The 20,363-nt window shown below is 42.0% G+C and overlaps 1 protein-coding gene across 5 annotated transcripts in view; it reads left to right on the top strand.

The window, feature by feature from the left end:
• Window positions 1–157: 157 nt before the first annotated feature.
• The window catches only part of dalrd3 (DALR anticodon binding domain containing 3), a 33,315-nt gene continuing 13,109 nt past the window's right edge, over window positions 158–20,363 (top strand). For 2 of the 5 annotated variants that reach the window (XM_041191466.1, XM_041191465.1), the window contains exons 1-11: window positions 158–360; window positions 4,458–4,759; window positions 5,919–6,211; window positions 8,589–8,641; window positions 9,329–9,445; window positions 10,107–10,177; window positions 13,726–13,784; window positions 14,395–14,477; window positions 15,483–15,609; window positions 18,340–18,398; window positions 19,750–19,863. In XM_041191466.1, coding sequence (XP_041047400.1) covers window positions 175–360; window positions 4,458–4,759; window positions 5,919–6,211; window positions 8,589–8,641; window positions 9,329–9,445; window positions 10,107–10,177; window positions 13,726–13,784; window positions 14,395–14,477; window positions 15,483–15,609; window positions 18,340–18,398; window positions 19,750–19,863 — 1,464 coding nt within the window. In that variant the 5' untranslated portion in view covers window positions 158–174. Of the gene's footprint in view, window positions 361–418; window positions 2,763–4,457; window positions 4,760–5,918; window positions 6,212–8,588; window positions 8,642–9,328; window positions 9,446–10,106; window positions 10,178–13,725; window positions 13,785–14,394; window positions 14,478–15,482; window positions 15,610–18,339; window positions 18,399–19,749; window positions 19,864–20,363 lie in introns of those variants that run through there. The other 3 variants (XM_041191469.1, XM_041191468.1, XM_041191467.1) reach the window with 3 other exon arrangements.

A 20,363-nucleotide genomic window follows, 5' to 3' on the forward strand; every position in this document is an offset into this window, starting at 1 on the left:
ATGGGGTTTAAAGCCTCTGGTTCATTCAGGGAGCATTGGGGTTTCCATGGCAATCCAGTAGAACCGGAAGTTTCCGGGTGACCCGGAAGCGGTACTCTCGGGGTTGGTGGTAGGGGTGGGGGGGGGGGAGGGGATGTGCCAGTTGGGATGGAGAGCGAGCGCCAGGCGGCGGCCATGGCTGCTCCTGCTCCGGACTTCAGCCTCGCCGGCTGCTGGGCCGCACTGGAGGCGGCGCTGCGGGGCCCGTGCCAGGGCCAGGCCGGTCGGGTCTGGTTCAAGGAGAGCAGCGGGCGCAACCTGAGAGGCCGCGACTGGATAGCACCCAGAGCAGCCCTGGGCAAACTTTACCCGCGGGGTCAGGTGGGCGAGCGGAGCTAGGCCGCAGGCCCGTGGGGTTGGTGGGGCGGGGGAGAGGTCACGGGGCAAAGGTCAAAGAGGCTCTTCCACCCCCAGATTGGCCAAGGCACTGAAATGAGGCAACACCTTAACACCCAAAACAAGGGGCGAAATTATTTTGGGATTGTTTCCTCTGGAGCAGAGAAGGCAAAAAATTGAAGACCTTAAAGAGTTTTTTTTCCCCCTCCAATTATGAAGAGTTGGGATAGAGCAGAATGCCTGCAAATCATCTGGTCGAATGGCAGAACAGGCTGGAAGGGCTGAATGGCCTCCCACTGTGGCACAGGACTATTTTCCTCTGGGTGGGGCATGGCATTGGACAAGGGGGTCGCCGATTTGAAATAGTCAGGATAGTGAGAAGTGTTGGGAGACTTGTTTCTTGGCCACGTTTTCTAAACCGAGTCCAGGGACCCGGCCACACCACCCCGAGGCTGCCAGGTGCACATTGAATTCCGGCTCTCGGGACATTTGCATGGCCTGGCTGCAGCCATCACTCGTGGGTCTAGTGGCTAGCAGCCCCCGTTATTCAGCATTTTGACTGAGGAGTGAAGAGGCTGCAGGCCAAGTGCTGGGAAATGGGATTGGAATAGATAGGTGCTTGATGGCCGGCATGGACATAATGGACTGAAGGGCCTGTTTCTGTGCTGTAGAACTTTATGACTCTATGAATTTCACGGGAAAAAGCTGCATGCAATCGGGACTGTACTGGGATTCATTTTGGGTGGGGGACACGTGGAGCATTCGCATTGCAGCCACAGAGCTTGAGCTCTGTGTAAATTAAAGTCTTTCAATGCGAGTCCACCACTCCTGGTTGAAAACAGGAGTTTGACAGCCCTCCCACTAATCAGAACCTGCCCTGCCAGTGTCCCACCAACTTTACTAACTGTCCACAGGGTAGCGCTGGGTTAAGTGACTGCTGATTTGTATCTGTGGCCATTAATAGTTCGGGTATTTATTCAAGGATGAATTTTGTGAACTGGGACGTCTTTGAGGCATTGTTTTCCCACGGACACAGTGCCTCAGTCAGCGACTGTCCCTGCAAAACTAGAACATGTAGGTCACCCGAGTTTACATAGCAAGTTGTTGGAGCTAGGAATGCTTCACCTAATGGAGGCTTTGAGGCACAGCTTATTGCATTTTAAAATAGAAAAATTCTGTGGATACTTAACACATAGAAAGATACAGGAGTAAAGAGAAAACGTGTGTGACACTGAAATTATTTTTGGATTGTATTAAGCGAAGAGTAACCAAACTTCTGATCTTTTCAGTTGACTGTCATTCTGCTGTTGAAGGTGCAAAATAAGTGAGCATTACTCAAATGGCTCAGTATCCCTCAAGATGAGGCATCTCCAACATTGTGGTTACATATCTCTGCTAGTAAAAATTGTACATGTTATTGCTATGACATTTTCAATTCAGTCCCTCAGTATTTAATGAGTGGATTCAGCAGCAGCAGCTATAGCTTAGACAAAACAAGTCTGTTCAACATCCTTGGTGTTAAGTAGTAGGACAAGTTATTTTGGGTGAGGCAGTCTCACACAGGGATAGAATTTAAGTCATAGCTTTGGCAAATATTGATAAAAATATGCTTGTTGAACATAGACCCAATTTACTCTGTCTCTCATAATAGGACAACCCTCTAATCCCTTTCAGGAACCAGCCTAGTGAATCTTCATGTACCTCCTCCAATACAAGTATATCCTTCCTTAAATATGGAGACCAAAACTGCGCACAGTACTCCAGATATGCTCTCACCAAACCCCTTGCAACCAAGAACAACATGCCATTTGCCTCATTAATTTCTTGCTGTACCTGCATGCTAACTTTGTGTTCCTTGTACGAGTACACTCAAGACCCACTCAACATCAACATTTACAAGTTTCACACCTTTTATAAAGTATTTTTCTGTTCTTATTACCAAAGTGATCAGAGGGCTGTAGTTGAATTACAGTTGCCCTCCATCCACATGCTAAGAAAGGAGGAGAAAAATAGCAGGATTCCTGCTGATGGTTGGTGTGCAGATAACTGGGCATATATGTGTAGGATCACACATGAAGGATGGGGACTTAGGGGAGATACTGGAGGGCTTGGTTTGGTGTGTGGTACTATGCCACAGTCCACGTCAGTGCTTTTTGACCAAGAAGCAGCAGTGGGAGCAGAAACACAGCCAATAGAATTGGAAGTAAACCATTAAGGACTCATTAGAAGAGGTTAATCAGCCTCTGGCTAGGTGCTATCCTATTCTGTCTCTCCAGCACACAGCCGGTGACAGCTCAACCCGGTGCAGCCTCATGGACAGAGCCTGAAGGAAGCCACGTGATTTTATTTTGATTATTAATCACCAGACATTCAAAATGCTAGGAAAGGTATTGTAATCAGTTCACATTATAGTGCAAAAGAATATTTTGCAGAACAAGTTTACTAAATGCTTCAGTGCTATGACATTCAGCTCAAGTTTTAGCAGCTAGAAGTGAGCATTGAATAACAATACAAAACTCTAAACTGTAGGCACTTAATGCTGCAGGAAATTCCAATTGTCTGTTTTGACCAAGGCAGCAGAGTCAGATCCAAATATAGCATTGCACTTTGATTGTAAGTCATAATTCTTGGCTTGTTGCTTTACAATTTAAAGTATTTCTGCCCCCACCCCAAAAAATTTTTGTGGTCGTTTCTATTGATGTGTCAGCTCACCAGCAATTCAACCAATAATGTGCATCTCAGATGAGCAGGAAATCACTGCACAGCTGTGTGTCAACTGTGGCTCAGTTGATAGCACATTTGCCTCAGACTCCAGGTTCAAATCCCACTCCAGGGCTTGAGGATAAAAATCCAGACTGACACTTCAGTGCAGTACAGAGGGAGTGCTGCACTGTTGGAGGTGCCGTCTTTTGGATGAGACATTGAACCATGGCCCCATTTGCCTGCTCAGATAGATGTAGAAGATCCCATATATATATATATATATATATATATATCTATATATATAGCTAATATATACCACAGTAAGAAAGATTAAACCCCTCTGACCTGCATGGTGAAGTGCACTTACCAAAATCAACCACATGGTGGAGGCCCAAAGCAAACATGGCCACACAGCTGCTTGCTTTAGCAATAATTACTAGGGACTGAGGATCTAATATTTGTTAATGGTTCCCCTTCCCCATGAAATAAATAAAAGGTAAAAGTTGATCTCAGTTATGTTTCACACCAAACCCCACTCACCTATCACCACTGTGCACGCTGACCAGTACTGGCTCCTGGTTAAGCAGCAATGCCTTGATCTTAAAAATCCCTATTTTATATCCATCCATAGCCTTGCTCCTTCTGGTCACTGTAACCTCCTCCATCCTTGCACCCCTCCAAGATCACTACACTGCCCCCATTTTGGGCTCACGCACATCCCTTTAATTTACCACTCCACCATTGGTGGCCGTACCTTCAACTGCCTTGGCCATGGGTTGTTAACCCTCCTGAAGCCTGGAGTCTCCAGGAATTGAAGATCAATCTCCAGGACACTGCTGTGTGCAACCCTGCAGAAATATTCGTTGGGATATTAAAATAGATTTTTTTTGTCATCTTCTTTGAACATTTCTCTTTACATGATATAAAAATGTTGAAAATGGGGGGAAAAAGGCCATTGACTGACAGTCAAGCATCATCCAATTGGGCAATGAGTCTTTTTGCTATCCAATTGGTGTAGGAAGGCAGTGCGTCACAAGGATGCATGTGTTGGCAGACTAATGGCTGGAGCATGGGTCAAGTCATGTGATGAAACCTCCAGGATTGCCTCCTTAAATTTCTCCACTCTTTTCAGATTCTCCTTAAAACTTTCCTCTTTGTCCATCTGCCCTAATCTCCTGATGTGACTCGGTGTCAAATTGTCTGATATCACTCTTGTTGTTCTTAGATTATACCCGAATATGGCCTCTCAAAGTTTCAGCCAATCTTTCCTAGTATAGATACCAATTGGCCTGCTCGACATTTTCTGTTTTTCTTTTTAAATTGTTATCCCTTGAGATGCAAAATAATTGTAAATAGCCCAAGTCTTCAAATGGTTTCAGGTTCCAGAAGATCTCATAGAAAGACTGATGTCAGAGTGCCGTCATCGCCTCTACATTCAAAGCTGCAAGCAGACGGACAGTGGGCTGGTGATTCGTCTGGACCGTCCTGCCCTCTTCATGCAAGTCTTGAGCAATCTCCCTTTCTACACAAGAACTTTAAAGGCCCCACTGGCGAAGAAGAAATGTGTGATTCTGAATTGCGTCGCTTTGCAGGGGAATAAAGGACCGGAATCACTTACAGTTAGTCACTTACGAACCATCCTACTAGTGGACCATCTGGCTGTGCTGTTAAGGCAGCCAGGGTGAGTTTTACTTAAATAACCACCTCAACCTGCTCGCTTACAATGTGCTCCTGAAGTCTTCTGGTCTGTGGAATGTGGGCATTGATTGAACTCTGCAAGGCAAGAGCTCCAAAGCTGACACTAATATTTAAAAACACTTTTTAAACTAAATCAAAGTTTAACTTCCTCCTTGTGTCAAAGTGTTAATTAATGCAATCATTGTGATTATTAATCCATTTAAAATGGTTCACAACTGCATTGAAGTACCACTGGGAATTGTTTGCAAACAGTTGAAACATTGGCACTTCCAGGAGACTTAACCTCCCGCACGTTTTTATCCATTACAGAATGCACAAGGCTCCAGGACTGCCAGTACCCACGGTACTATATATCACAGAGTTGGTGCATTCAGGAGAAGAGGGGGAGGAAATCTGATACTTAAAGACCCATTCGTATCTAAAATGATCTTTGCCTCTGGTTCCATTCCCCTCCCCGATTGCTCGCAGTCACAAGGTGTGCAAGCTTGAGTCTCTTTTTCAATTCCTACAGGAGTTTCAAACTACGTATCCTATCCACCAACAATACTGTCCATTTCGACATCCACAAGATCACCTGCCCCTACCGCCCTGGTTTCCATTACTTCCAGCCTCCCAAACTCCATTCGACACAAACTCCTGTGTCCTAGTCAATCTCACACTGAATTCAAAATACTTGTTTTCAAACCACCTTGACCGAACCTGCCTTTGCAAACCCCTCGGCCTGCATCAGCTTATAACCCTGGTTCTCTGAATCTTGTCTCCTGCACATCCCTACCTCTCTGCACTAACCTTCAGTGGTAGAGCACTCAACTGTCTCAACCCAACTATCTAGAACCCCTTCCCTGAATCCCTCCGTCTCAATACTCCAGACCTTTGATAACCTCAAAAAAAGGTCATATTTAAAATTTCTGTCACTGCACAAATGTTTACTTCTCTGATGTATCTGATGACAGATTCTATACAAATGTATGTTCTTATATAAAAGCTATTTCCACTAACTGGACTCAGTGATCTTGGGCTGTTATAGTTCTGGGAGCCAGTGTTTCAGAAAGTCAATGGTCAGTAAATTGCGTGTCAGTACAGCCTTAAATTTTTGTGTTGCTCAAATTTCTCTCACTTTTAACCCACCTTTCTTCCTTTAGCTATGTAGTGCACACAACTCCAAATCTTCCCCTAAAATCCTCCGTCTGCAACTTTCTGAAGTTATTGAGAGTCACTTGGCCATCCACCCGGCAAACCATATCCAACGAAGGAGTTTCCAACTTCAAGAAGATTCTGTCGGAGTCCATTTATACACAGCTCGGGAAATTTGAGACCCCTTCAGACCAGACACATAATAGGCTACCAAAAGATGTTTTGTTCAAGGTGCATCTAAGACAATTTGTGAAGGAGAAGGGATTAGAAGGTTACGATGCCAACTTGGACATGGCTTTGGGTAGGTCCTGACCTTGTTCTTAAAAAAATAAGGACGTTTGAAAGTTCCCCTTCCTCATTTTTAGTAATATGGGAACATTATTTTGTTCTGATTCTATCATTGAGTTGAAAGCCCTCTCTCTCTCTCTGAATATTGCAAAGTGGAAGATAAGCATTCCCAAATTTTGGTCTTGTATGTAAAGCACAATCTTCTGAACATGGCAATTAAAACAGCACTATATGAAATAAGGTGTGTACGCTGCAACTCGCATATTTATCCAGTGAATCATCTGGTAGATCATTTAAAACAAGGGGTGATGAACTTGCACTGAAATGTATACATGGAGATTCACTAATCTATACACATCGGAGTGGAGACTTCACATATCAAAACCTAAGGAGTCCTGGTTAGAAACTTGCTTGAAACTGTTGATGGGTAAATTTTTGGGCCTGGTGAGACAAACCTACCATTGCCTTCCCATTTGGTTCCAGACAATCCTACAGGTGCCTCAAGTTAATATCATAATCCCAACTGGTCAAGCCGAAGGAGATTTCCAATGGTCAGTACCAGCAAGCTTAAAACTATCAGTATTTCTGTGTGCCCTGATCCCCAAAGCTTGACATTTGCTAACCCATACCCAGATTCTGCACATTTGAGTAGATAGTGTACATCTTTACAGATAGCAATCTCTCCATATCAGAATAAACCATCACTACTTTTGTGGCTCTTGGTAGTTTGATTTTGAAGCTATTAACCACGCTGATGTGTTTCCACAAGTTTGACCCAGATATATAAAGTCAAACTCCAACATTACACAGTAAGTCAGAAGTGATGAAAAAAGATTTCAGGTTTGCCTCCCACTCTCCAAGAAGGGAATAGTACAAAGGAGCATTATGTACCTTTAAGGCTAGGTGGTGTAATTTCTCTTTATTCTTTGAGCGAGATGTCAGGTTGCAGAGGAGATGCAGATGTTGTTTGATTGACAGGTGAATTAAGAATTTGTAGACATTGTGGAGCTCTGTTCTTGGAAAGAGGAAATTCAAACACAGCTTTAATAGTTTTTCATTTAATTAAAGGGTAGGATGTAGGAAGTAGAACATTTAGATTGTCCAACTTGTAAAAGGATCATAGTGCAAATTTAAGAAACATTAAGCATGGTTTAAATTTGTTTAAACATACTTCTGTGGTGGTTTACTGCAGCTTTTGAAATAAAGTGGAAGTTAGAGGAACTGACCTGATCAGGTGTGGTAGAATAAACATGCTAAAAGGTTGAATAAGTTCAGAAATTGTGTGACGTAGATAGTTATAGCACGCACAAATACTAGTGACTTGCCTGGAAACTACTCAGTCAGAATTGTTCTTACCTGTTGGCTGTAAGGTGTATGTATATCCTGTTGTCACACTTACTTCCTGTATCAATTGTGCGACAATGCTGTCATGGCACTGGAGAAAGAACAGGAGAGTTCTCCCAGCTAACATTAAATAAACACCAAAAACAAATGATCTGGTCATTACTTCATTGCTATATGAGATCTTTCTGTGCACAAATTGGCTGCCACATTTCTGTACAGTGATTGCACTTCACTGACTGAAGCACTTAGGGATGTCCTGTGAAAGGTGCTTTATGAATGCAAATTTGTTCTTTGTTGTGAGGCAGTATTATTGTAATTGAAGTCAAATGATCACTAGCAAACTTTCTTTGCATTAAATTGTGGTGATATCTGTAAAGTCACTAAGTTAGAAGCTTCAAACTGAGAATCCAGATGAAGGGACTCATTTCTTAATGCAAGACAACATGAAGATTGGAAAGAAAACAGACAATGCAGTAAGTAGTAATGGTCAGATCAAGCCTAGTTTGGATTTTAAAACCTGTGGGTGTTGAGAGAGAGAGAGACAGCAAGGGTGTTCCAATTTTCTCAATCCTGGGATTCTTGATTTCAATACAATGTAACAAGTACATGTAATTGAAGCTCCGTAGGGACAAAAAAAAAGGTTCAGAGGAGCAAAAGCTATAGTTATTGTAAGATGAAAACAAGGATGGCTGCAACAGGAAGCTGATGGAGAGAGAAGCCTTCGATTTGATCAGTACTTGAGAAAACATAAACTACAAATCTGGTGGACGGAACTGTAAAATCTGTTTAAACTCAGCTGTTACTTCCTCTGTAGCTACAACATGAACCAACACAATGAAATAAGGCATCTAATTTATGCATCCAGAATGGGAATGAAGACGGTGGGGAGTCTGGTATGATTATGGCAGTGTATACTGAATGGATCATTTGAAAGTGATAAGCTAATAGCTAAAGCACATAATTCTTTCTGTATGTGAGCTCGGAGAGGTATTTACTTATTGGCACTGTCAAATGTTAACTAATATAATTGATTCTACTTTGTACAGTGCAGGAAGAAGCTTTGAGACAGATAGCAGAGCTTCAAAACATAGTCTTACAGGTCAGTGAAAGCAACGCTTACTCTAATGAAGTATACACTTTAACGACTAAATGTGCCCTGTTGATTCCTGCTCTAACCTACAAGTCTGTTTGCTGAGGGATACCTCCCTTGTAAAGCTCCCTCCAGTGATTCCGTGTCAGCCTCAGAATTGTGTCACATTGTGACATTTCACATCTTTGAACCAACTGTCCCTGTGACACTGCCGGTGTTAAATTATGGATGGTTTTGTCCTGTAAACTACCAAATGACGGATGGACATGTTCATCCTGCAAGAGACAGCTGCATTCTGTAACCTATGCAAAGTGTCAGTGCAACCCACCGAACCATTTTGGTTAATGCAGTGCCTGGCACTCTGGAACAGGGGATTAGGTTTGTCACAGTAAAAGATTATTTAACTTAATAATGAGTGAGTAAACAGATTTGTGGTAATTGGCAAAAGTGGTTATGAGGATTTTGCTTTCACAAAACTAGAGTTATGAAGACCTATCTGAAATGCACTATCTGAAAGGGTGGTGGAAGCAGGTTCAATAATAACGTTCAAAAGAGAATTGGATAAATTCTAAAGGACCATAGGGAATAATTGTATAGCCCTTTCAAAGAGCTGGCATAGGCACGATGGCTCTGAATAAAATGAATTCAGGAACAAAAATGTTTTTAAAAATCACCAGAATGTGTATTGTGTCTTAGGAGGATGCAGAGGAGTGCCTGGTGATCCATGTAGTGGGCTGCGAGGAAGAATTTCAACAGCAGAAGATTGACCTACTCTGGCGAATCCTAGATACCAGTATTGATCGAGTGACTCAGGTTAGTTTGACAGGTACAGATAGGCCACGTTATTGAACGGCAGATTAGGCTCAGGAGGCTGATAGGCCTAGCCATGTTCTCAGATAGAGCCGCAGAGGATTCCCATTAGAACGGAGCCCATTCAGGAGCTCATCCACTAGTATTAGAACTCTCCTCGCCTAATGTCTAAAACACGCATCTCTTCCACCCTGTCTGGTAGGTTATTCCAGTCACATATCATTTGCACGGTTTCTTCAGGTGTTTGAGTGAAACCATTTCTTTTGGCCTGTAAAATTAGGCAGTAGGCGAAGATCAAAGTGAACTTTGTGGATGAACAGATCAAATTTAACCTGATGATTTGATAGCTTGAACTGAGTGAAGGATTCTCAATGGCTATTTCAGTTTAAAGTAGCCAGGACATGAAATTCAAACTGTTTCAAAACTTTAGTCACATTCTTTTCTCTCTCAAAAACGAATGAACAGCTAGTTGCAATATTCATAACTTGGCACTGAAGTGACCCCTCACTGTGAAAGAATCATTGGCATGGCGCACAAATCACCACACTGCCACCCAACATGTTCAGAAGTGTAGAAGCAGATTTATTCTGTAATTAACTTGGGGGTGCTGGATTCTAGTACGTGAGATCCGAACATTTACAGTGTATTTTTCTTTCATCCACAGAGGCACCTCGTCTGTGGGCCAGTGAAAATAACTGGCGAAAGCTCTCACATCAATGCTGTTCACTACTTCCAGTAAGTCACTTTTGCAGCTGATCCGCACATAAAATGAGGGGTGTCACAAGTCAGGCTGTCTTCCCCCGTTACTTTGTGTTCAACGCAAACATTAGCTTCCACATGCCTATGCCTGTGTGATGAATTAAAACTTATCCAGGATTCTTTATACACAACTTCCAACAAGCCTCTGGGTGAACCATTTAACATTGAAATATGCCCTGAAAATTATGCTGGCCATTATTTATCACCCCCAGATCACAGACAAATTATCTGATTATAATCACATTGCTGTCCATAGCACCTTACTGTGTGCTAACTGGCTGCCACATTCCCTACATTATAACAGTGACTGCACTTCAATAGTAGTTTATTGGTTATAAAGCACTTTGGGACATCTGAGGTTGTGAATGGTGCAATGTAAAAAGTATGTGATACCCCTTTGCACAATCTTTCCAATCAAAGAATGCACCATATTGAATACTAAAGAAATAGGAAAATGGAATATTGCCCTTTATTTCGAAGGAATGGAGTATAAAAATAGGGAAGTCTTGCTAAAACTATACAAAGCACAATTAGACCACACCTAGATTACTGTGAACAGTTTTGGTCCCTTTATCTAAGGAAAGATATACTGGCATTGGAGGCAGTCCAGAGAAGGTTCACTAGGTTGATCTCGGGTATAGAGGGATTTTATGAGGAGAGGTTGAGTAGGTTGGGCCTGTACTCATTGGAGTCTAGAAGAATGAGAGGTGACCTTTTTGAAACATATAAGATTCTTAGGGAGCTTCACAGGGTAGATGCTGAAAGCATGTTTCTCCTTGTCGGAGAGTGTAGGACCAGAGGGCATAATCTCAGGGTAAGGGGGCGCCCATTTAAAACAGAGATGAGGAGGAATTTCTTCTCTCAGAGGGTAGTGAACCTGTGAAATTACCGCAGAGGGTTGTAGAGGCTGGGTCATTAAATATATTCAAGTCTGAGAAAGACAGATTTTTAATCAGTAAGGGAATCAAGGACAAAAACAGAAATACCTGGAACAACTCAGCAGGTCTGGCAGCACAGTTGACATTTCGAGTCCTCAAGGGTTATGGGGAAAAGGCAGGAAAGTGGAGTTGAAGATTATCAGATCAGCCATGATCTCATTGAATGGCAGAATGGACTCGATGGGTTGAATGGCCTACTTCTGCTCCTATATCTTATGGGAAAAGGAATAGACCATATGGCTCTTCGAACACAAGAAATAGGAGCAGGAATATTTATAAAGCATATGGCCCATCGAACCTGCTCCTTCAATCAGAAACTATTAGTTCAAGCTAAAAAATAACACTAACATACAAAAGTACAGTAGACCCCATTTCAAAATACATGCAGTTCTCTGCCATAATATTGGTTGTGCATCTGAAGAGCACAGAACTCCAAGTGCCCTACATCCTGGAGCACAAAATTAAGCTGACAATTCAGTGCAATACTAAAGGAAGTGTTGTATTGTCAGAGGTGGCACCTTTTGGTTGAGGCTAAACAGACCACATCTGCCCATTTGGGTGGACTTAACCAATCACAAAGCACAATCCGAAGAGCAGAGACGTCCCTGCCAACAATATTCCTTCATCTCATGCTGTTTGTGGCACTTTGCTGTGTGCAAACTGACTGCTGCGTTTCAAAAATAGTTCATTGGCTGTGAGGTGCTTGGAGACATCGAAAAGCGTTCTGTAAATGTAAGTTATTTCCTTTAGTGTTTCCCAACTGCACATAAAAGGCAAAGTTCTCCAAATATAAGACAAGGAAGGGTTGATCATACCAGACCTGTACTATGCTGCCAAATTTAAAATTTTGATTAATCCCAGTTTTGGAACTCATTGGGAGAAGGGGGGAAATAAAAGCATGCGCACATGTGAAAGACAGAGAGTGAGGGCTAATTGGGGAAAAGAGAGATTTGATCTTAAATTTGATAAATCTTGGGATACTATGTTCTGGCCCATCTATAGAGGACAGCAAAGGAGAGAAACACAAATATTGAGAATACCATCTCAGCCCTTTCTTCCCCTTTAATGATATCAAAGAAAGTCTTATCAAAACTACCAATCAGAATGGAACTCTAAAGGCATGAGGCCAGCCTCTCAGAATCCTGACTCAAACAATTTCTTCAGGACAAACTTTTAAGTTTCTTGCAGCGACAGTTCAAAGTCAAAGGGAACTTGGAAATGTAGGGCTGGATTTTTGCAGAGTTGGGAAAGACTCTTCGGACTTTTAAAAGTGGCAGGCGGGATGGATCTGGACGCAGAAGTCCTGCCCCATTTCTGACAGAACCAGTTTTCACCGGTAGGGGAAAGGGGACTTGAGACTCACACAGGAGAGAAACTCAAACTCAGCAGGGCCGTTTGAACGCAGGGAAATTTCTCAACAGTGTAGTCTGCTCTAATGTGCCTATCTTTTCTGCATCCACCCCCTCAAACCAGCCTAGGCACCACACTGTGCTGTCTCCATCTCCTCCTCCAAAAGACTCCTCAAAAGTTCCCTTTATCTATGCATTCATTCTTTTCCATATTGCCCCCCTCCCCGCCGGCTTTTGCTTATTGTCCAAGCTTGTAAAGTTCTGTGGATTATTTTTATTTTATAAACATGAAGTGATTAGCACTATATAAATTCAAGTTGTTGGCTGCTGAAAATATTATCCAAACATTGCCAGAAAGGAACATAAGAAACAGGAGGAGTACACCCCTTGAGTCTGCTCCACCATTCAGCTAGATCATGGCTGATCTTCTGCCTCGATGCCATTTTCCTGCACTATCCACGTATCCCTTGATCTTTAATAACCAGAAATCTATCCATCTGTTTCACTATATAAAACAATGCAAACTGTGAATTGGGGCAGTGTAATATCCCTCAATAATGCTGTGATTTTTTGTGCTTTTTCCAATTGAAAAGGAGGAATGAAAATACAGTTATGTGAATAATAAAATTGCTTGTCCTAACCAATGACCTGACCAAGATTTAGTATTTTATGCCCATTCTATCAGTAAGTACTCAATTCCTGGAGAAAAAGGGTTTGCAGTATGAGATTTTAAAAGTGCTACAAATGTACCATTGCACAAGTTAAGCCTAGTAATATTTCCCTTCTGGATTCTCAATACACCATAGTATGTCTAAGAAGGCGAGCAGGCAAACTACTTGTAGTTCAGATACCATGACTTAATGTAGCAGAAGTCTCTCATTTCCTCTAAAGGGAAGTTCCTAACTAAACTATTGCCTCTCACAATGGATAGACTGCCCTTTGGAGGGTATTACAGAAGTGAATTTGACCCCACTGCCCTTAGAACAACAGTAGGATGTACTGCCCAGATCTGATCTGACCCTTTCTAGCGACGCAGCGTGCAATTTCACTAATCTTACATCATTTACTTCATATAAGTGACATTTTAAATCCAGCCTATTCTTAACAATATCACTTTTTTGGGTAGTATTCAATTACTTCAAAAGCATTGCTAATTTGGAACCAGGTGAAATTATAGAATGCAAGAGATTTCAAACAAATTACATACTTACATATTCACTCACTACCTTTCCTCCAGGTTTCGAAGGTCTCAAATGCAGGAAGCATCTGTGATGAAGTATGGAAACCTAGTGCAAGGTACAAGATCCATTATCCAGCCTCCTGGTCAGAGTGTGACCCAATCCCTGTTCCTTCCCTTTGGATTGTGGTGTCAGTGGCCTTGTCAATAGGATGTCTCAACATGGTTCTCTTTGGACGAATCATGAAGACAGTCCCACGGCTGAAGGTGTTAGTGCCACAAGTGCCAAGGTGCCTAGAGAAATGTGGGGATCAGATTATATGATGCACAGCAGTTTAAAAGAAACAACTTGCCTTCAGTGTTCAGCTGGTTAAGGCAGTGAGTAGTGTAGCTTATCTCTGTAGCCATTATTGATGTTTATGCCAGAGATCATTGTTCATTGAGGCAAAAACAAAATAAAAATGATGCGATAGGTTACAAGTTAGGCCTTCAGGAGTACAAAGGGAAAATAGGTGGTGTTTGTTCTGCAGTTGACTTTTGAATAAAAATGTTACCAAAGAAACCTTTTAAATAGCCAATACTATATATGGCAATTAGACTGGCTTCTAGAAAGAAGGGGTTAAAGCTAAAGTCAGGCTGTGAGTAGGCAGGATTGCTATCTGCAGAGGAGATTGACTCATTAGAACCGAGCAAACGCTTTCCCATTAAGTTTATTGCATTCCTTCTTAGGGGATTCGTGGTCTGAAATCATCGGCAGCATGACCTCAGCCACCATCAGGTTTGAGCTGTTAGCGACAGCACACCGCAGTCCAGTAAGTAATCTAATGTGTTCCAACTCCAGCCGACGTAGTTTAGGGGAAGGCGAGGGAACACGTTTTTTGTTTATCATCCTGACTTTCTCATTGTCTACTTTTCTTGCAAGTCTTGTTGTGTCACTTTTATAAAAGGTGAGGAAGAGACTGCCCAAAGCCAGTTCATGGCCAGCTGGTGCACAAGAGCAGGCCAAACTGACTTCCTCCCTACCCCACAAGGAAGCCCCAGCAATTCCTATTCAACGGAAGATGCTGTGCACAAGTCACATATTCCAGAAACACTGCAGGGAAGAGCCACAAAAGATGTTAGAGGACTTAACATTACTCAGCATGTTCATCATTGCAGGCAGGCAACTAAAAGCATACTTGAGAAGTCTACAAGATGGCAAATGGTATGGAACTAGTTCAGACAGTGGAAATTTAGGGCTGATGTCAGGAATTATTTCTTTACATATAGTAATCAAACAAAATGAATGTGTGGGCTGGGAGTGGAAGCAAACAAACACTCTTTTACAATACGAATACTGTAACAGACCAATTTATTTCTTGTGATGGATGGACTGAATAGCCTTCCTCCATTCCCTTGTACCCCACCTCTTATCTTTTGGACAGGGTGACTGGATCTTGTATTTCCCTCTGTCATTATCAGATGGCTTGGGCTTCTTTCACTAAAGCTGAAAGTCAGCCATTTGATTTTTCCTTTTTAAAGAAAATTGTGTGCTCCTTTGAAGACAAACAAATAAATTGACAGCCCCTTGAAGGGGCATTGTAACAAAAAACAAAACTTTCAAAGGAAACTTATCGAACCAAGTCAAAATGGTGTTCCCAGGGCTGACGATGCGCTCCAGTCCCCATAAAGGGCATTATATTGCCACAACTACTTGATTTTCAATCTCAGAAATTGAGGCCAAGAAATTTCCACAGGTCAAGTTGAAAAATTAAAAGAAACAGTTATTGCCATCAGAAATTCACTTTCCTCTCTCTCACCCATGCCATGAATTTTAGCTGAACTTGGAAGTGACACAAGCAATCAACATCTCTACCAAAGGAACAAAGAGTGGAGCATTTGTTATGTACAACTGTGCGAGGCTTGCAACGTTATTTGATCATTTCAACAAGTCTGTTCAGCAAGGTACAAACTACAGTCTTTCATTGTTGGTTAGGAAATTGGGCAGTCTGCTTGTTTATTCTTTGGGTTGGGTATGTTATCATTCAGCTCTCTCCTAAACCCCAGAATTTCAAGTATATTGTTACTCAAGATGGGCAAGGTAACACATCAAGCAGAATAAAGACAAGCATAGATTCACCTTTAACTTCAGCCACAACCGAATTCATTAGTTAGAAATTTCAAACTAGCTTTACATTCTCAGGGGCGCTCTTGGTGGCAAGTGTGCTCAACTCTTGCCATTGACAGCAGCCCCTAATGACCCAACCTTTGTTTAAACAGACATGGCTTGGGTTTCACTAGCTGTCGACAGCTGTCCAGTTAAAAACAGAAGCACAGTTCTGAATCCCTTCCCTTTTAGCAATTGGAATCCCAAGTCTCCAACCTCTGTCAGGAATGGCAGCAGGAATAAAAAGAAAGAGCATGCATGGCACAAGGTGGTAGGTCTCCATTTGATCTTCCCCTTGAGAATCACTCCACCTAAAAAGAAAACCAGGATGACGGAGCTGGTAACCTTTGGTCTAAATTCCACACCACTGCACGATGCGTTGTGAATTGCAGGTTTATAAATGCAGATTTAGATTTATTGTATATAAAATAGTAGAAAACACCCATGATTTGCATAAAACCAGCAAATAACAGCAGCACCAAAACAGTTCATAAGTTAGTAGTTGATTCATTGTTGTTCAATATTGAAGGAGTCAGCCAGAATACAGTGTCTCAGATTTTATGGGGAGTTCTTTGGTGATTGATGAGACTTATATTTTAAACTAGGAAATTAGTGACCATGATTAAAAGATGGATACACTGGTTTGTGGGATTTGATTCTCCTTTTTTTTTTACATTCAGTGTTAGCAGAGGGATAGGAGGTGTCTTCATATATGGTTTTCAAAATGAATCTTTTCTCCTCGCACTGACTCATGTTGGAGGTCCACAAATACCTTCAGTTCCTCACCCGCCTGGCCTGACCTTCGTACAAGTGTAGGCAGTCGATATTGTGACCACTAAGGGCTATCAGTCCTCATTGGAAATGAGCAGACATGTTCCAGCAGGGGAATGCTGCTTTGCAATCAGAAAGCAGAGATCCTGAGCCAATTTCTGCCCTGTCTGGGAGATAACTGCTGTGCCCTCACCACCACCCTGGCACTGATCAGTTAACTCAACAACAATCAGGCATTGGATCCAGGTCTTTGGTTCACTTGCCTCACTGCAGCATCACTTGTTCAATTTACCCAGTGTGTGAAATATATTACCCTTCCTCAAGGTAAATTGGAAATTGGATTCCATTGGAACAAAGGAGCAGGGCATCTGCCGAGAGCTCATTATCCTATATTAATTTTTGTTTTGGTCAGCCAAGTGTGACATGCTGAAATCAAACAATATGGCCAAGTCAGCAAACCAAATGGGTTACTACAAGTAGAGAGAACACTGTCAGTCATGCTGTATTTCCAATGAGACATTAAACCAAGGCCCCATCTCAGCTGGATGTAATAGATCCCATGGATCTATTTCACAGAAGATCAGGGGAAGTACTCTGGTGTTCCGGCCAATATTTATCCCTCAATGAACATCACAAAAGTAGATTATCTGGTCATGATAAGATCATAAGAAATAGGAGGAATGGGCCGTTCAGCCCATCGAGCCTGCTCCGTCATTAAGATAATGGCTGATCTGATTGTGACCTTAACTCCAATTTCTTGCCTGTCCCCCATAACCCTCAACTCCTTTGTTGATCAAAAATCTGTCCAACTCCGCCTTGAATATAGTCAATGACCCAGCCTCCACTGCTCTCTGTGGAAGAGAATTCCAAATACTAATAACCCTCAGAAGACATTTTTCCTCATCTCTGTCTTAAATGGGAGGTCCCTTATCTTTAACTGTGCCCACTCATTCTAGATTCCCCCATGAGAGGAAACATCCTCTCAGCATCTACCCTGTTGAGCCCCTCAGAATCTTATATGTTTCAATACGATCATCTCTCATTGTTCTAAACTCCAATGCGTATAAACACAACCTGCTCAACTTGTTGTTTGTGGGAAAGTTACTGCCATTGACAACTGTGATTAGACGTCAAAAGTACTTGCTTGGTTATAAAATGCTTAAGGCTTTGAAAGGCACTATTTTAATTTGGGTCTTTCTGAACACACCTCTCCCCAGGACCACTATATTACTTGAGACGCAGCTGTAGGGTTATAGAAAGAAATCCAGCTCCCAGTGACAAGTCTATTCCTTCAAGTCCTATTGGCTGGCTGTTCGATTGTCCTTGGTATTTTGGAGTATCATTGACCTTCCTGGTTAAGATCCCTTTTCAGACATCAGCTTATAGTTGCCACAAAGGTTACACTATGCACATTAACTTAGAGACAAGTCAATCCTGGAGTCATTTTTTCCCCCCAATTCTGGTCCCCACATCCCATTTCCCCCACTCCCACCACCTCCTTATCCCTCCAGAAGGGCGGATGGGAACAGAAACAGCACAAAGATTAGGGTCACACAGATAATTGGGAAATTAATTGTAATAGGATGATAATCATTGGCTCAAAAAAGTAGCTGTTAAGAAATAAACAGATTGTATTCAGGTTTACAAGACTGCTTTCTGTAGAATTTATCTGTAGTAAGAGTTGTCTTTAAAAAATAATTCCAAATATTACTCTTATGGTTTTTAAACAGTAAAACAGATTTTCCTTGCTTTCTCAGGATTGTACCCAAAGTTCCCAGAAATATCTCAGTTGAATTTTTCTGCACTTCAGAAAGAGGTACTATATCCCTGATCGGCAATGAGATTCAACAGGAGTGAAATGTGTTACAGTAACTAGGAACAAAAGGTTGTGGAGAAAAAGGCACCACAACTGTTCCTTTAAGGGGCAGCTGCCCCATGTGTAAACCTACTGGTACTTTTGACAATGGGTTTTTGAGGGTGGCAAGCACAGGGTCACATACCCACCATTCAATCCTCAAGAGAAACATCTCAGCTGCATGTCCTGGAAGTAATTTACTAGACTACACAGTATTTAAGTGGAATAATGGAGAGAATTTACGTGTCCCACGTGAGGATCACAATCCTGCAACCTATGTACTACATGGATTGTGCTACAGGATGTTCTGAAACTTATTTTCTGTTTTGACCAGTGCAATTAGGTCTTCTATTTAAATATTTATTTTTTAAAAGATCATTAAATCTTTCATAGCCTATTTCACATAAGCAAAGCTAGGTACTTTTAATTCTATCCAAATAGGTGCCTACACACACTGAAACTCACCACCATGCTAGAATCTCCAAAACAAGTTAGAAGGGAAATCCAGAGGGGTAGAGAGTAATATAGAACCACTTACGTTCTCTTACCCTTAGTACCCTTGCCTAACAAAATTCTCAGTTTTGAATTTTTCAATTGACTTCCAATCTTGACAGCATTTTAAGGGGAGAGAATTCTAGATTTCTGTTACCCTTTGTGTGAGGAAGTGTTCCCTTATATCACCCTTGAACAGCCTAGCCATAATTTTAAGCTTAATTTGCTAGGGATGGGGCACATGCATAGTCTCCCTGAATGATCATACAACTTGCTCAAGTCCCAAGCGAGAGCTCCAACCAGGAACCTGTTCAGCATCTTTATAAAATTTGCAGAGAGCCTGCACACACCACAAAAACCAGAACTTTGTTCCACCACATACTATCCTCTGGGAAAAGACCGACCTGACATCTGGTCTGGCTCTACCCTATGTTCTGTCCACCACTCAGGATAGTCTTCAGTTGGTCAAAGATTGACTTTCTTGGCTGATCGAAACCTGCTACTAAGTTTGCACCTTTTCATTAGGTGAAGGCATTGAACTGTGCAAACCCTTGTATGTATGTATAACCGAAGTTGCACTCAATTTCTAATTGCCACTGAACCCTGGATATGAACGATCGGTAAACCTTTCTTTACTCAAATCAAAAATACTTAAATGCAGTTTTTTTTAAATTAAGAAGCCCGAGGAAAAAAGTGTAAGGATGTTGATGGTTCAGTGGGATGGGTCTTCTCATTTTTAAAATCAATGTTTAGACGTAACTTGAATGTAAAAAACAAACACTTATCTTAGAAGAGTAACTGCAGTTTCATCCTTGTGCAGGGGGAGTGGCTGTTACTGTATAACTATATTATTCCATTCCGGGAAGTACTTTGCCAGACTACACAGTCCTTGAGTTCAGCTAAAGGGATTCGCCTAACTATCAGCACTGAGATAGTAAGTAGAACTGACAAGCAATGAAGAAAGACTTTCTTTTCAACTAAAATGTCTTTAGTATTATTATCCTAGAATGGGCCATTCGGCCCATGTCCATTGCTTTGTAAGAGCTACTAATTAGCGTAGCTCTTCACCCCCCCCAGCCCCCCCCCCCCCCCCCCCCCCCCCCGCCCCCCCCACCCAAGCCAAATATTTCTAAACTCACCTAACTGCATTGCATTTATTTCATGTTTTACACAAGCTCAACTAGGCAAGAGAGTTAGAATGTTAGCTATCCAGGCTACTTGAGTGTCAAGAAGCACTGTCCTAAAAATTTTGATGTACTGAGCAAGAAAAATAAAAATTCAAACGACAGCATCCAAAAGTCACACGTCACACCTTATGTGACAGCAAATGTATAGCTCTAGATTATTGATTATCAGCTACTCCATTTAAAGATGATCTTTTCAGTCGTTACCACCCTCACTGGAATGGTGTCCTTAAAGGAGATGGTTGTGTCA

Source organism: Carcharodon carcharias, chromosome 7 (genome assembly GCF_017639515.1).
Source record: "Carcharodon carcharias isolate sCarCar2 chromosome 7, sCarCar2.pri, whole genome shotgun sequence".
Taxonomy (NCBI): Eukaryota; Metazoa; Chordata; class Chondrichthyes; order Lamniformes; family Lamnidae; genus Carcharodon; species Carcharodon carcharias.